At 42.8% G+C, this 16899-nt stretch overlaps 1 protein-coding gene across 1 annotated transcript in view; it reads right to left on the bottom strand.

Moving 5' to 3' along the window:
- The window catches only part of SH3YL1 (SH3 and SYLF domain containing 1), a 113928-nt gene that overhangs the window by 78468 nt on the left and 18561 nt on the right, over positions 1–16899 (bottom strand). Inside the window, exons 2-4 of the mRNA XM_044291945.1 lie at positions 15478–15588; positions 4933–5046; positions 3596–3660 (exon numbers count right to left, since the gene is read on the bottom strand). Coding sequence (XP_044147880.1) covers positions 3596–3660; positions 4933–5046; positions 15478–15588 — 290 coding nt within the window. The remainder of the gene's footprint in view (positions 1–3595; positions 3661–4932; positions 5047–15477; positions 15589–16899) is intronic.

Here is a 16899-nt window from a genome sequence, read left to right as displayed (position 1 = left end):
GAAATGATGAGCTGGAAAACACAGTATCTGCAGTATGCAGCTATAGTCATTGTATGCTATATTTCATAGAGTCACCTTGGTCATGTACGTTTTATGCTTTGTTTCTTTTTAACATTGTTAGGCCTTGTTCACATTGCCACGTCAGCTAGACATCTGCAAAAAAATCTGTACTTGTTTTATGGGTAAAAATGTCTATGTGAAAATGTTATAAAAAGTGATCAAAAAGACGTACCCCGGCCTGCAAAAAACAAGCCCCCACACAAAAAATAAAAATGTTATGGCCCCTAAAAACAATTTCATGTTAGAAAATACTGATCCCGCTCCTTCCCTTCTGAACGCTGACATGTCCCCAAACAGCGGTTTATGACCACATATATGGTGTTGCCGTATCCAGGAAAAGATGCATAACAAATTGTGGGGTGCATTATCTCCTGTTAGCCCTTGTGAAAATAAAAAAAATGTTGGGCTAAAGCAACATTATATTGGAAATAAGTAATTTTTTTTTTTTCACAGCCATGCGTTTCTTAATTCTAAAAAAGTCTTGTTGGGTCAAAGCATTCACTTCACTCCTAGATTCATTCCTTGAGGAGTGTAGTTTCCAACACAAGGTCACTTTTTGGGGTTTTCTTTCTCGGGGGTACCTTCAAATGTGACATGGCACCTGAAAACCAATCCAGCTAAATCTGCCCTCTGTTAACAATATGGCAATCCTTTTCTTCTGCGCCCTGCCGTGTGCCCCTACAGCAGGGATGCTCAACCTGCGGCCCTCCAGCTGTTGAAAAACTACAACTCCCACCATTCCCTGCTGTAGGCTGATAGCTGTAGGCAGTCCGGACATGCTGGGATTTGTAGTTTTACAACAGCTGGAGGGCCGCAGGTTGGGCATTCCTGCCATAGAGCAGTTACGACCAAATATGGGGTGTTCCTGTAAACTGAAGAATCAGGGTAATAAATATTGAGGTTTCTTTGGCTGTTAACCCTTGCTGTGTTACAGGAAAAATCGAATAAAATGGAAAATCTGTACAAAAAAAAAAAGAAATAAAAAAATTTCCCCATTTTGCTTACATTGTTGTGGAACACCTAAAGGGTTAACAAAGTTTGTAAAATCTGTTTTGAATAACTAGAGGGGTGTAATATCTAAAATGGGGTCATTCATGGGTGGTTTCTACTATGTAAGCCCCACAAAGTGACTTCATAACTGAACTGTTCCTTAAGACAGTGGGTTTTAGCAATTTTCTTAAAAATTTTAAAATTTGCTTCTAAGGCTGTATTCACGCGGCCGCAATTCATTTCTATGGGGCCGCACGATGTGCTGCCCGGATCTGGAAATGCGGACCCACACTTCAGGGTCCGCAATTCCAATCCAGAAAAAAATAGAACATGTCCTATTCTTAATAGGCATTTTCTATTAGGTCCACAAAGTGCCGGTGTCCGTGGATCTGCAAAACACACACGGACGTGTGAATGGACCCTTAACGTCTAAGCATTCTAACGTCCTGAAAAAATAACCACATTTACAAAATGATGCAAACATAAAGTAGACATATGAGGTATGTAAAGTAATAACTTTTATGCAGTATCACTGTCTTAAAAGCGGAGACATTTTAATTTTGAAAATAGCGAATTATCCATCAGTGTCGTGTCAGTCCTTTATCATGGACCCATAGTCCTCAATGGGCATCTTTGGTCTACCCAAGGTCAATGAAAAACTACTTATCGTATTTCTCGCACCATAAGACACACTTGTTTCCCCCCAAAAGTGTGGGAAAATGGCAGTGTGTTTTATAGTGCGAATGCTAATAGGCACTTTCATTATGGAAGCGCTGACTAGTACACAGTAGGACCGGGGATCGGTGAATACAGGGCTCATGGTGCTGGCTGTACTCACCGCTCTCTGGTTTTCTTCTTCAAAATGACAGTTACACTTTAAGAAACAGTTGTGTGAATAAGGATTTACATTGTGTGTGTATTAAGAGAGTGCCACTAAAACAATGCAGCTGTATGCCTATAAAAGTGTATTGTGAGTTACTACTATAATAAAATAAAAACATACTAAAAAGTTGTATGCTGTGGCTTTTTTGCCAGATTTCCTTTTAGTATCAGTATTAGTAATTGACCAACTGGATGCCCTATAACAGTTATGGTCTAGGAAACTATCTTGTCTATTGGGGGCCTGACAAACCTTAATCTTATCTTAAAGGAAGTTTAGACTGCTGACCTGTCCCCATTGCTTTATACTGCAGCTTTACTTGGTTTCATTAACTCATAGACAAGAGCCAATTATAAGATCAATGTTGAGTCAGTGCAAGGTGAACCCCTGTCCATAAACTGGACAGGGAGCATGGGATCATTTGCACTGTAGTGGTTAGGGAGTTAACAGGCGAGTATGGACTTTTTTTTATCACATCAGCCCATATGCAGTTGTCTACATTTGGACAACCGCTTAAAATAAATTTGCATTGAACATTTTGTTTCACGCCAATCGCGGATGGATGATGAGTGATGTTCCTGCAGAGCTCTGCAGACAGCCTTCACGTCAGTGTCAGCGCTCGGAGTTTGTCCCGATTCTTACATAATGTCACAGCACAGTGTCCTATGTCCTGTCATAATATCAGAGATGATTCCACTAATTTTAAAGTACAGTTCACCATCATTTAGAGAAAAATCAGGTATGCTGCGAGAGCAAGGACCAAATGCGGTTTCTTTTCTTCTGGCCCATTACGTTCACTGGCGCAAAGTTACATGATTACAAGCAATACGGACAGTCGGTTGTCAAGGTTATAAAAAGTGCTGCCAAATTTCTGGGGGGAGAAACATTTCAACATTAAAGGGGAATTCCGGTTGTTACAAGTTATCCCCTATCCACAGGATAGGGGATAACTATTAAATCTGTGGGGGGTCCAACTATTGGGACCTTCACTGATAAAAAAGGGGACCCCATACCGCTTAGACCCCCCCAAAAGGAATGGAGCAGCAGGTCGAGCATGCACAATGCCGCTCCTATCATCTCTACGGGAGTTCCGGTAACAGGGCGGGCCAGAGGGGTGAAAGGGGAGGGGTTTCATATAAAAAGCTACGAGGGGCCTGGGCACTGGCCGCTTAAACGCCGCCCCTGAACCTAATTAACGTAATAAATAAAATTGTTTTTTAGCGAAAATAAGCGACGGACAGCTATACGGTAAGTAGCATTCCAATATGGGGACTATAATGCAGATCATGGTGTTAGTGCTCTATAGTGGTCAGTTTAGGTGAAAGACTCCCTTTAAAGATGGACACTGGCATTTGACAGCTGTCCAATGAATGTTGTTCAGCTGTCAGTCATCAAACCAGGCTCTCCTGTACTTACCTGTACAGAAGAAGCTGCCCGATACCCTTGGTCTGTTCTAATTTTTTCCACTGGGTGGTTCCATTTAAGTTTTTGTCCCTTTTGACAGCAAGAGTAGCAAACAGCCGTCAAAATGACAGAAACGTGGATGGAACAGCAACTGACCCCTTCATAAAGTCACAGAAGCGGAGCACAAATGAACATCTAATAAAGCATTTATGTAGAAAAATTACAGATAAAAAAATGTCATGAGCCACCAGCAGTACTTACTTCAATTCCAATTTCAAATCCACCTCCAAGTCCAGCAACACCAATGGCAGATGGCGCAGACCATCCTAAGTAAGGAAAAGTCAAGATTTACTAAGTCTGTGTCTTCTTCAGCTCAGTAATTATATAGGATTTAGTATTACCCCCTGTAATTGGAAGGGGTGATCTCTGGTGAAAATCCACAAAATCAACTGATCCACAGGTCAATTTCCTTGTGGAAAATTTTCATCCACTTGCCTGCTAATATATTCCGCCCTCAGAGTTTACCGGAGGTTCATATGGTAGATTGTTAAAGTGGTTTGCAGGGACTTATATATTTATGCCCCATCGTTAGCATATGTCATCTATATCAGATTGGTGGGCGTCAGACACCCGGAACTCACACAAACCAGCTGCTTGGGACAGCGGCTGGTGCCTGAAACTTATGGAGCGAATACTAGTGAGCATGTCTATTATGGAAGAGCTCCCTAGCACACAGTAGGACCAGGGAGCGATGTACTGGCTGTACTCACCGCTCACTTGTCTTCTCTGGGCGCCGCACAGCACTGTCCTGACTGCATATAGCGCCATGACCTTGTGCTCTGCGACATCTGGTCACAGTGCAGCATGGCCCCAGAGAAGGCCAGGGAATGGTGGGAAGGGCCTAGGAAGAGCCACGGGTGTAGGAAGAGCCACGGGATCTGCAGAGTGGAGGTGCCGTCCAGAGCTAGAGAGGCAAGTTAATTTATTTATATGAACTTTCCTCTGAGGTCTGATGGGGTTTGAGGTCTAAGAATCAGTGGGGGTCTGATCTGAGGTCTGATGAGGAATGGGGGTGCAATGCAAGAGGGTGAAAATATTGCAAATCCACAGCAAAAAAAAGACAATGACAAATCAGCATGTCACACATGGATTTTGCTGCGGATCTAATGTGCATTTTTCTGATCGGTATTGTCCCACGTAGATGTACCCTTATACACTGTTTGATTTCTTTTGAATCCGCTAGTGGTTTGGCTAAAAAAAACTGCATAGTCTGATGAGGAATGGAGTAGATTTGAGGTCTTATGAGGATTGGTGGTCTGATAAAGATTGGGGGTCTGATCTGAGGTCTGATGAGGATCGGGAGTATGATCTGAGGTCTGATGAAAAATATATATATTTTTCTTATTTTCTTCCTCTAAATCCTAGGTGTGTCTTTTGGAGCAAAAAATACGGTAGTTTCCGGCGCCGGCATCCATATCTGAGCACAAGAAAACCCCTTTAACTGGTTCCAATAGCAAAATGAATTATAATATGGTTGACCACGTAGGCATTCTTTAGCATAAAATAAAACGCTATCAGCAGGTTTGAGAACTACTTACTTCCATCTGGAAGACGGGCCACTACTATGCCACTTCCTCCTCGAGCAGTCACCAAAAAGCCGGCTTTTATCACGGATAAAATAGCAAGACCCTGTGCTTTGGCAATGACATGAGCTGCAAAGAATCACAAGAACAAATGGTGGTGAACCTCTTTCACAAAAGAAACTAGTGATGAGTGAAGTTTTTGTTTGGCGTTCGGGTTTTCTGGCAATTCCGTAATGGATTCCATTACCATGGACCATAACAGAATTCTATGACTGAATGCATAATGGAAGCCTTTAAGAAGCATTCTGTCATAATAGAAGTCTATGGCCAAGTATAACGGATCCATCTGGTGTCGTTATGCAGACAATCTGCAGTGTGTACAGCAGATGCGAAGTGACTCAGCCATACGCAGCAGAGAATATGTGAAATCCACACACAAATTGACAGATTTTAAAGGGGCTTTCCATGACCATAAAATCCATGTTCATGGGTCCAATGCTGATCACAGTCTTCGTGCACCGCACTGCTGGTGGCCAGTCAGTGACCTCATCAGTCGCGTGCCGTTCCTGCACAGCTCACTGCTGAGGCCACTGATTGCATGCAGATGGCATGCTGCTTTTCCAGTCCACTGGAGACCACAGGTGGTGGAGACGGACCAAAGCTCTGAACCCAAAGCACTTGTCTTTTTTTGTTTGTCATCGTGCCCAGACCACTGACCATGGGTGCCTGGTCACTGAGAATCCCTTTAATATCAATGTTGCAGACTTTACCTTGACGCAGATTTTACCTTTTGCAATGCAGGGGCAGATATCTTTAGCAAATCTGCACTATTCACGTAACAACATCTGCAGCAAAATCCAGACATTTCAGTGTGAGTTTTGCCCAAAACTGCTGTTAATTTTCCTTAGCCTGGAGACATACATGCAGTTTTTTTTTTGTTGAAGCTAGAAGTGGATCCAGCAGGAAAAAGAAGAATATGTTGTTTTGGATCTGGTCAGGGTACTAGGTAGGTTGATGTACTGCTCCAAATTAGTAGATAGTAGAAAATTGTCTTAACGTGCACGGAGAAATCAAACTCTGGCACACCCATTGGAGTCAAAGTAAAAATCTCTAGTTTATTGTAAGTATTCACACAGAATATACCTTCCTGGTGGGAGGTGACTAAATGTGGCGCATTTTTATTGGTTACTGAGAAACAATAGCAAGCATTCAGTGGGTTAATCTTACACTTCCTTTCCATCAGGCTGACTTAAGAAACCAGCTAACAGTGCAGCTCCGCAGCCCCCTCTCACTGACATGTACATAAGGCTTTGGAATGCGCTCCTTCCCCCCTCCCATCTTCAAGATAGTGGAACTGTGTGCGTGCCTGGTGGTACATCCAGGAAGCAGGATTTTTCTACTAAGCGGTGTCTGAGCAGTGTAACGCAAGTGTATAAAACAAGCAAGTATCCATACTGTTTCAATAGTCCATAACAACGTCTTTCTGTTAGGGTATCTCCACATGGGATGGATACTCTGCAGATTTGGCCCCATGCACACTACCATATTCTTTGTGCGGCTCATGGTAACATACAGTAACATAAGTTTGTAAGGCTGAAAAAAGATATCTGTCTATCCAGTTCAGTTTGTTATCCTGCAAAGTTTATCCAGAGGAAGGCAAAAAAAAAAACTGAGGCAGAAGCCAATTTTTCTCATTTTAGGGGAAATAAATTCCTTCCCGACTTCAATCAGGCAATCAGAATAACTAGTCTTGGCAGCAGCTGCCTGACACTGGTTTCTATAGCTTAATTTGCTGTTCACTAAAATTCCTAGCTCCTTTTCCATGTCAGTATAACCCAGTGTTTTACCATGTAGTATGTACTGGTGACTTGCATTATTCATTCCTATGTGCATAACCTTACATTTGTCAGTGTTAAATCTCATCTGCCACTTCTCTACCCAAGCCTCCAATCTATCCAGATTCATCTGTAGCAGTATACTGTCCTCTTCAGTGTTAATTAATTTACACAGTTTAGTGTCATCTGCAAAAAATTATATTTTACTGTGCAAGCCTTCTACAAGATCATTAATAAATATATTGAAGAGAATAGGGCCCAGTACTGACCCCTGAGGTACTCCACTAGTGACAGTGACCCAATCTGAGTGTGTACCGTTAATAACCACCCTCTGTTTTCTATCCCTCAGCCAGTTACTTACCCACATACAGACATTTTCTCCCAGTCCAAGCGTTCTCATTTTATATACTAACCTTTTATGTGGTACAGTGTAAAATTCTTTGGAGAAGTCCAGATATACGACATCCATTGATTTGCCGCGGTCAAGTCTAGAACTTACCTCCTCATAGAAACTGTTAAATTAGTTTGACATGACCGATTCCTCATGAAGCCATGCTGATATGGCGTTATTTGCTTATTTTCATACTCCAAGATAGCATCTCTTAGAAAACCTTCAAACAGTTTACCCACAACAGATGGCAGACTTACCAGCCTATAGTTTCCAGGCTCTGTTTCTGGACCCTTTTTGAATATTGGCACCACATTTGCTATGAGTCAACCCTGATGTACACTCCCTGTCATTATAGAGTCCTTAAATATCATAAAAAAGGGTCTGGCTATAACAATACTTAATTCTCTTAAAATATGGGGGGTGTATGCCATCTGGTCCCGGCGAATTGTCTATTTAAAAATTTTTAAGACTCCGCTGTACTTCCTGGATCAGACAGGGCACTTTTAATGGGAATTACATTCTGCATTTCATCTAACAGTTTATTTTCCTCAGTGAATACAGTGGAGATTTTTTTTGTTTTGTTATAGCTTTGCTTTCTCCTCATCACTCTTTGCACCTTCCCCCTCATCACTCTGTAAAGGGCTGACACCTTCAGATTTATACTTTTTACCGTTTATGTAATTGAAGAACATTAGTTTAACTCTCTTTGGCAATGAATCTCTCGGCCTCCAGCTTGGCTGCTTTTATTTGTCTTTTACATATTATATTTTTTTCCTTATAGATTTCAATGCTTCCTCGCTACCCCCGTTTCGGTGATTTAAAGGCTGTCTATTAGTCATTTATGGCTTCCTTTACATTTCTATTTATCTGCAGTGTTCTTTTCTTGTTCCTTACGCGTTTATTCCCTCTCAAAATTAGAATTTAGAATGGTTTTGAAAATATCACATTTGGTGGCTGCATTTTTATTTTTGAGGACTTTGTCCCAGTTAGTTAAGCTATTGGCTTCTATTAGCTGGTCATATTTAGTTTTTTTTTAAGTTTGGTATTTTTGTGTCTCCCTAAAGAAACGCTCTTTTGAATGACAATTGGAAGGTTATTATTTTATGGACACTATTTCCGATGTGTCCCCCAACCTGCACATCTGTTGTTCTGTCAGGTCTATTGGTTAATACCAAGTCCAGTATGGCTGTCCCTCTAGTCAGTTCCTGAACCAGTTGAGAAAGGTAATTGTCTTTGGTTATTGCCAAGAACCTGTTTCCTTTATGAGATCTACAGGTTTCAGTTTTCCAGTCTATATCTGGGTAGTTGAAGTCCCCCATAATAACAACCTCATGATTTTGCCGCCTTGTCTATCTCATTTAGAAGTAGATTTTCTGTGGACTCTGGTATATAAGGTGGGTTATAATAAACTCCTATTAGTAATTTATTGTTGTTTATAGCGCCATGTATCTCTACCCACAGTGACTCCACATGTTCATGTCCCTCACTTATATCTTCGCGGAGTGTGGGCTTTAGACAAGACTTTACATAAAGGCAGACTCCTCCCCCTCTCCGGTTTTGACAATCCTTTCTAAACAGACCGTAACCTTGTACGCTAACCGCCCAGTCATAGCCATCATCCAGCCATGTCTCAGTTATTCTCACTATGTCATTGTCCTCCTCACACATCACTAATTCCAGTTCACCAGTTTTATTAGGCAGTCTTCTGGCATTAGTATAACTACAATTAAGGCCAGTTTCACACTTGCGGCAGCCTTCTCCGGCAGGCTGTTCCGGCGGGTTAACAGCCTGCCAGATCAGTGCTGCCGCTAGTGCACTCATGCCGCTGGAGGTCCGCTCCAGCCCCATTGACTATAATTCCGGCGGCAGCATGGAAAAACATGCCGAGAGGCGGCCGGAATAGAACTAGGACCTCCGGCGGAACATGTACACTAGCGGCAGCACGGATCACCTGTCGGAACAGCCTGCCGGAGAAAGCTGCCGCTAGTGTGAAAGTAGCCTAAGAGGTATTTTTTTACTCTACACCTTTCCTTATGAACTTCTCTAGTCCCTCCTTCCATTCCTCCCCCAGTCCCATTACCCCGACCAAGGTCTCAATCTTCCCCTCCTATAATGTAATTACCCACCCCCCAGTCCCTAGTTTAAACACTTCTCCAACTTTCTAGCCATCTTCTCACCCAAAACAGCTGCATCTTCCCCATTGAGGTGCAGCCCATCCCTACAATCGAGCCTGTAGAGAAGTCGGCCCAGTTCTCCAGGAACCCAAACCCCTCCTTCTTACACCAGTTCTTGAGCCACTTATTAACCCCCCTAATCTCCCACTGCTTTTCCTTGTGTGGCTTGTGGTACAGGCAGTATTTTGGAAAATAATACCTTTGAGGTCCTTGCCCTAATCTTGCGATTAAATCCCTAAAATCATTTTTAAGGATGCTCCACCTACCTCTAACTTTGTCATTGGTTCAAATGTGGAGCATGACAGCTGGGTCTTTGCCAGCCCCTCCCAGTAATCTGTCAACCCGAACCACGATGTGTCAAGCATGTCTCAAGCACCAGGAAGACAACACACCGTTTGATGATCCCGGTCTTTGTGATAGATTACCCTATCTGTACCCTGTGACACAGTAAAGGGTATGGTTTGGGAAAACAGGTATTTTCCTCCCAGCGTGTGCTGCTGGGCTGATTTGCAGCCAGGTGGGGTCAAACACCAAACTGGATTTTAAGTGCCGGTCCGGGTTTTGACAGCACCTAGCTGTCCTTAAAAGACAGCTGGGCTCAGCAGCAAAGGGTGTGTTGCTGGGATCTGAGGCTCATGCCGTGCTGGAGTGCTGAGACCCGTGTTTAGGGGAAATAGGCCCCCTAAAAGCCTGCTATGGACTGCTGGAGATAGCAAAAAAATCACTTTGTTGGCAGTTCTATGTGGATTTTCCATTGTGTGTGAACTAACACCAAGACTGCAAAGTGACGTTTTGTTTTTGCCTTATGTGTGAATAAACATGAAAGTTTGATTTAAGAACTGGTAATTTGCCTCTGTACTGCATCCGCATACCCTGTCTACCAGAGCGAATCCCCACAACCCCTAATTAGAGATGAGTGAATTTCTCAAAAATTCAATTCGGTCGGTGGGGTGGGAACAGCATGAGAAGTCCACAGAGTGGCCCAATGATAGAGTGTTGAGGTGGCATATTTCCTTTTTATACACCACGTGAATGGCTGTAGTACAATGTAACTTCACCGCTGAACGGCAATTATGACATATTTTTTGCTTTTTTCCCCCCTATTTCTACACTCTAAAAAAGGAAATATAACGATCACAATTCACAGCAGAACGGCTAATAGGACATATGTACGTTTCCTATTAATACACCCCGTAAATGTCACAGTCTCTCCCGTGACAGGGGTCAGAAGATCTAAGAGACTGGCTGCACGTGATGTGATCTGACAGCCTCTTTGGTTTCACTTGTTTCTGTGTTGTTGCTGGTTACGACCACACCTCTCGTCTCAGGTGTAGGTATAGTGGTCATTCCAACTCCTCTATGTAGTCTGGTCTCACCCATCATGCTATGCGGTTGATAGCTCCTTTCTGGTTTTGGAAGTGCTGGTGTTTGGTTCTCCACTGAGTTCCTTCACGTCCGTGTACTTTGGAGTTAAGTGTCTTTTCCTATTTCTAGTTCGTTGTATTCCCCTATCTTTTGGTATTAGGCCTGAGGGAGTCTCCTGTTCCTTCAGCTGGGAAAGAACAGGTAATCTTTTGTCCTGACACTATTTCCAGGGCCCTTTATGGTCAGATAGGGCTCTAGATTCCTGCGTATGAACATTCCGACCAATGAGGTCTGTTCATACCGATAGTAGACAGGGCTCGGTTTAGGGATTCACTAGGTGGAGACCTTTCCCCTTTCCCTAGTTTACAAGCCTTAGTATCTCTTCTCTTCCCTCCTGTGTTTGGGGTGGAGTTCACCACCCACAACGTGCCATTATCAACCACCGTTAACCGTAATATTTTGTTTGCATCAGTGAGGCTACGGATCCAATCGCTGCACTGGCTAGACAATTGCAGGGTCTGTCTATAGAGGTAGCTGACCTCTGCACGAAGATCCAGGGATCACAGGCTGCTGGTGCCAGTAGTAGTTACCAGGCCTGTCCTAAACCTAAAGGTTGGGACAGATTTTCGAGTGGAAGCAATAATTTCATTCGGTTCAGAGAGTCGTGTAACTTGTACTTTAAGCTAGGTCTGCTCTCATCTGGGGATGAGAATCAAAGAGTGGGTATTATCATGTTGTTGCTTAAAGGGGATGCTCAGTCTTGGGCTTTTTCTCTACCGACTGGATCACAGTCCCTCTGGTCAGTAGATGAATTTTTCTGAGCTTTAAGTCTTATCTATGACCACACGGATCGGATCTCCCTGGCCGAGACCAAGTTACGTGGTTTACAGCAGGGAGAGCGTTCTGCGGAGATCTATTGCTCTGAATTTAGGAGATAGGCTATGGATACGGAGTGGAATGATCCAGCTCTCTCTGTAGCCAATTCTGTCAAGGATTATCAGAGAGGCTAAAGGACGCTTTGGCCTTTCACGAAAATCTTTAGTCATTGGAGGTTGCTATATCCCTTGCTGTACGTATGGATAGACACCTGAGAAAGAGATCTAAGGTCCCTCACTCTCGGGACGAACTATCATATAACATGGAGGCTTCCTCTGACACCTTGGGTGGAGAAACTCCTCAGTTTATGTCTGGTGATGAACCTATGCAGTTAGGGGGAGCTATTCCTGGGCCTGCTTGCAAGAGTTTTAGTCATAAGAAGGGAGTATGTTTTTTCTGTAGAAAAAGGGGACATTTTGTTAATGTTTGTCCTTCTGATTAGCGTCAAGGTGCAAAAAAAAAAAAAAAAAAAAAACTTTAATTCCTATCTTACCCTTGGTGGTGTGGGTGGGGAGTCAGAGAACTTGCTTTTGTCATTTACTGTCAGTACCCGATTTATCTTGTCTGCCAAGGTGGCGCTAGTCCAAAACTGTGGGAATTGAGGTGTTTATTGACAGTGGGGCACGGGTTAACTTAGTAGATGGTCAGTTCATCAGTTTGCATGGGTTTAACAACAAGTGCATTAGAGAAAAATATATTGGCGTTTGCAATAGACTGCACCACTTACTCAGAAATGTTTGTCACAGATGGGGCAGGATATCCGTTTAAGAGTGGGTGATTTTCATCAAAAATCTATTTCATGTTTTGTGCTGGAGGGTCTGCCTGCTCCATTGGTTCCGGGTTTACCATGGTTGAGCAAACATAATTCTCCCATTGACTGGCAAGCGAGACAGATTGGAGTGATTATTGCACGGACAACTGTCTTAATACATCTCTTTCAGTCTTGACCACTAAAGATGTTCCCTCTTTCATTACTGATTTTTCTGATGTATTTTTTTAAAGTAGTTGCCAGGGTTTACCACATACAATTCAGCCACCATTCATTGGTATTATGATCAAGCGTATGAGGAAAAAGTTACTCACGCTTCAGAAGTATCTTCAATATATTTGTAGCTTTATTCTTCTTGATAAAAGACATATGGCTCACAGGCACTTTTTGTTTAGAGGACGCTGAGCTGTACCACACTAGTTCATGCGCAACGTTTCGGGGGTCACTCCCCTTACTCATGAGTGAGTAAGGAGGCGTGACCCCCGAAACGTCGCTCATGAACTAGTGTGGTACAGCTCAGCGTCCTCTGAACAAAAAGTGCCTGTGAGCCATATGTCTTTTATCAAGAAGAATAAAGCTACAAATATATTGAAGATACTTCTGAAGCGTGAGTAACTTTTTCCTCATACGCTTGATCATAATACCAATGAACGGTGGCTGGGCTGTATTGTATGTGAGAAGCTGCAAGTATAGTCAAAGTCAGACTAGTTTGTCAGCCTATTATTTGCACACAGGGGAGTGTTTGATTGAATATAATTGTCCTATCAATCTTATTCCCAAAGCGAAGTTGCCCAAATCTAGGTTACATAACCTTTCTGAACCCGAAAGAGCGCCCATGTCATAATATATTGCAGAGAGTTTGGTTAAGGTACATATTATACCTTCCAAGTCCCCAGTGGCAGCAGGGTTTTTCTTTGTAAAGAAGAAAGACGGAAATCTTAGGCCATGTCTGGACTTCCGTGAGCTCAATCGGATTACGGTCCATAATCAGTACCCCCTTCCTTTGATTCTTGACCTGTTTAACAAGATTGTTGGTGCCAAGGTGTTCTCCAAGTTGTACCTAAGGGGGTATATAATCTGGTCAGGATGAAGGAAGGGGATGAATGGAAGACGGCATTTAATACCCCAGAAGGTCATTTTGAGAGTCTGGTCATGCCGTTTGGATTATCTAATGCTCCTGTGGTTTGTCAGCATTTTGTTAATGATAGCTTTCCTCATCTGGTGGGGAGATTTGCTGTTGTGTATCTGGAGGACATACAAATTTATTCTCCAGACATGGAGACTCATAAGGATCATGTGAGACAGGCGTTACAGATCCTAAGAGAATAAATTGTATGCTAAGATGGAGAAGTGCTGCGGTTTTATCTCTGTCCAAAATTCCGGAACACTTTTTTCCCATAGAAATGCATTAATGCCGGATCCAGCCCCTAGTGTTCCGGCAAAACGGATCCGGCAAAAAAAGTGAAAAAATAAATAAATGCTGGATCTGTTTTTCCGGATGACACTGGAGAGACGGATTTGGCATTTCAATGCATTTGTCATACGGATCAGGATCCTGATCCGTCTGACAAATGCCATCAGTTTGCATATGTTTTGACGGATCCGGCAGGCAGTTCCGGCGCCGGAACTGCCTGACGGAATCCTCTGCTGCAAGTGTGAAAGTATCCTTAACATTGCCAAGACGGATCCGTCATGAATTCCATTGAAAGTCAATGGGGACGGATCGGTTTTCTATTGTGTCAAGAGTTAAACGGATCTGTCCACTTTGACTTGCATTGGGAGTCATGATGGATCCATCGTGCTCCCCATCCCAGGACAGAAAGCATACCGCACCATGCTGCAGTTTGCTCTCCGGTATGAGAATGGAACGGAATGCATTTTGGAGCATTCTGTTCTGTTCAGTTACGTTTTGTCCCCATTGACAATGAATGGGGACAAAACTGAAGCGTTTTTTTTCCAGTACTGAGCCCCTATGACAGATCTCAATACTGGAAAACTAAAACGCAAGTGTGAAAGTAGTCTAAGTACTTTCCTCGACTCTGCAACAAAGATAGAAGTGTCCTATTCTTGTCCACAATACAGACAAGAATAGGCATTTTTACAATAGTACGGGACGTGCGAAACAGGAAAGTTTGGGGATCCTTGTTTTGCAGACTGCAAGATGAATATGGTCATGTGTATGAAGCCTCTGCGTGTGTAGTACTAGCAAAGTCGAAAAAATCCACAGCATATACTGACCTGCAATATGGGTTTTCATGTCAGAATAACAAATCCACAGCAAATAAAAAAATGTTACTCATGGCGTTTGCTGTGCATTTCATATGGATTTTTCCGTCAGGAATTGTCCTGTGGAGATGTATCCTTTTACATTATTTAATTTATAAAAAAAAAAAAAAAAAAAAACTGCATGTGTGACTCCAGCCTTAAAGGCTCATGGTCAGCCAGAAGCAGCGCCATTCTTGTCCATGAGCTGCAATACCAGACACAGGAAGGGGATAGGTGTTTTTAGGTGGGGACGGGCAAAAGTGATTTCTAATATCATGCAGTCATTTTACCATAAGGTATGGGCATATACTTTATTTAGTTTTATGTTTAACATCAGCTGCACAGAGTAACCATTATTCTCACTAGGAATGAGCAAATCTACTTCTGATGATACATTCGAAGTTGATTTGCTAAAAACGTTGTTCTAATACTGTTCGGAGATCCCGCTCCGTACACTATTAGAATGCATTGGCTTCGATGAGCCGAAGTTACTTCGCAAAGTCGCCCGAGACTTCGTGAATTAATTATTACAGTAAAAAACCTTGGTACCGAACTTGGGTTTGGTTCCAAGGTACCACTAGAAACCGAACCAGAGGTCGGTACCAAGGTTTTCTACAGTAATAATTAATTTACTAAGTTATTACACAAAGTTTCACGCAACTTTGCGAAGTAATAACTTCGGCTCATCTGAGCCAATGCATTCTAATACTGTACGGGGTGCTCACTCCGTACAGTATTAGAACAACGTTTTTAGCGAATCAACTTCGGATGTACCATCCAAAGTTGATTCGCTCATTCCTAAATTTCTAACCAAGGATTGGCATAAAGTTCTGGAAATCTATCACACACATGGAGTATGGTGTCTGCTGTTCTTACAGCTCTTACCTGGAATGATCTTGTCTGGTCCAGATCTAGAACTGATTTCGGTAAATTCTCGTAGAATTTTGGCAGCTTTTTTGGCTTCGGACTTGAGGTTGGAAGGAATTGGGTTATTCACTGTGAATATAATACACAATGATTTAGCACAGGGGAGGACTATGTTCCTGGGTACGTGATGAAGCAGAACTAAACTCATTCATTAGTCTGATATGCACAGAGAAGATAATAGGACAATTTATCAGAATGTTTTTCCTCTTCCATGTGGACAAGTCACATGTCACTAAGCAAATAATTCCCAACGTTCTCCTAGTTCTTATGGCTTCCATAATGCTTGGAAAGCTCACATTATTCTATTTATATCGTGAGGACTTCCTTACAAAATAACCAGCTATCACTTCCCTGCAATCTTATCAGGACATTCAAATTGTTTTCACATTTTTTCCCCAAATAAATATTCTTTTTACTTTCAAACATTTTTCCGCAATTCTCATTTACGCAAGTCTGCCATATACTTGATTGAAGGCATATGAAGTCAGGTCCCCTGGTTGCACTGGAAATTCATCACAGTATTTCTCCTTCTCCAACTGCTAAAGGACTGTATAAAATGACTATGTTAGTGCCCATAGGTTTATGGCATTTTAGTCAAAATGCCAACCCCTTTAAAAGGGCATCTGTCAGCAGATTTGTACTTCTGAACCTGCCACATGTGCGCTTGGCAGCTGAAGGCATCTGTGTTGGTCCCATGTTCATATGTGCCCGCATTGCTTAGAAAAATGATGTTTTAATATATGCAAATGACCCTCTAGGAGCAACAGGGGTGTTGCCATTACACCAAGAGGCTCTGCTCTCTCTCTTTCTGAACTTTGACTGACAGGACCAGGGAGATTGAGAGGCCAGACTGTAAATACGATCCTATCTCCCTGGTCCTGTCAGTCAAAGTTCAGAAAGAGAGAGAGCAGAGCCTCTTGGTGTAATGGCAACACCCCTGTTGCTCCTAGAGGGTCATTTGCATATATTAAAACATCATTTTTCTAAGCAATGCGGGCACATATGAACATGGGACCAACACAGATGTCTTCAGCTGCCAAGCGCACATGGAACAGGTCAGCCAGTGTCATAGGTACAAATCTGCTGACAGATGCCCTTTAAAGGGAACCTGTCACCTGGAAAAGACAATTTACACTAATCACAGTACCTTAAAGTATCTCTCATAGTGTGCCCAAAGATGTATTCATAACTTCTTTCTGCGTTGTGCTGTATCATAAAATCGACTTATAAAACTGTGTTTGGCACCTTTTTGAAGTCGTGCTGATGTCACGGGGGCAGCGGCCTCCTTGACTCGACCGTCGGATAAGCCCGCCCCTATGCCGCTCCTCCGCATATTGATGGACATTTTTCCCTGTAGCCGGGACAGCGCTCTTCTCGCGC

Source organism: Bufo gargarizans, chromosome 4 (genome assembly GCF_014858855.1).
Source record: "Bufo gargarizans isolate SCDJY-AF-19 chromosome 4, ASM1485885v1, whole genome shotgun sequence".
Taxonomy (NCBI): Eukaryota; Metazoa; Chordata; class Amphibia; order Anura; family Bufonidae; genus Bufo; species Bufo gargarizans.
The sequence above is the reverse complement of the archived record's forward strand: the minus strand, read 5'-3'. Positions and strand labels throughout refer to the sequence as shown.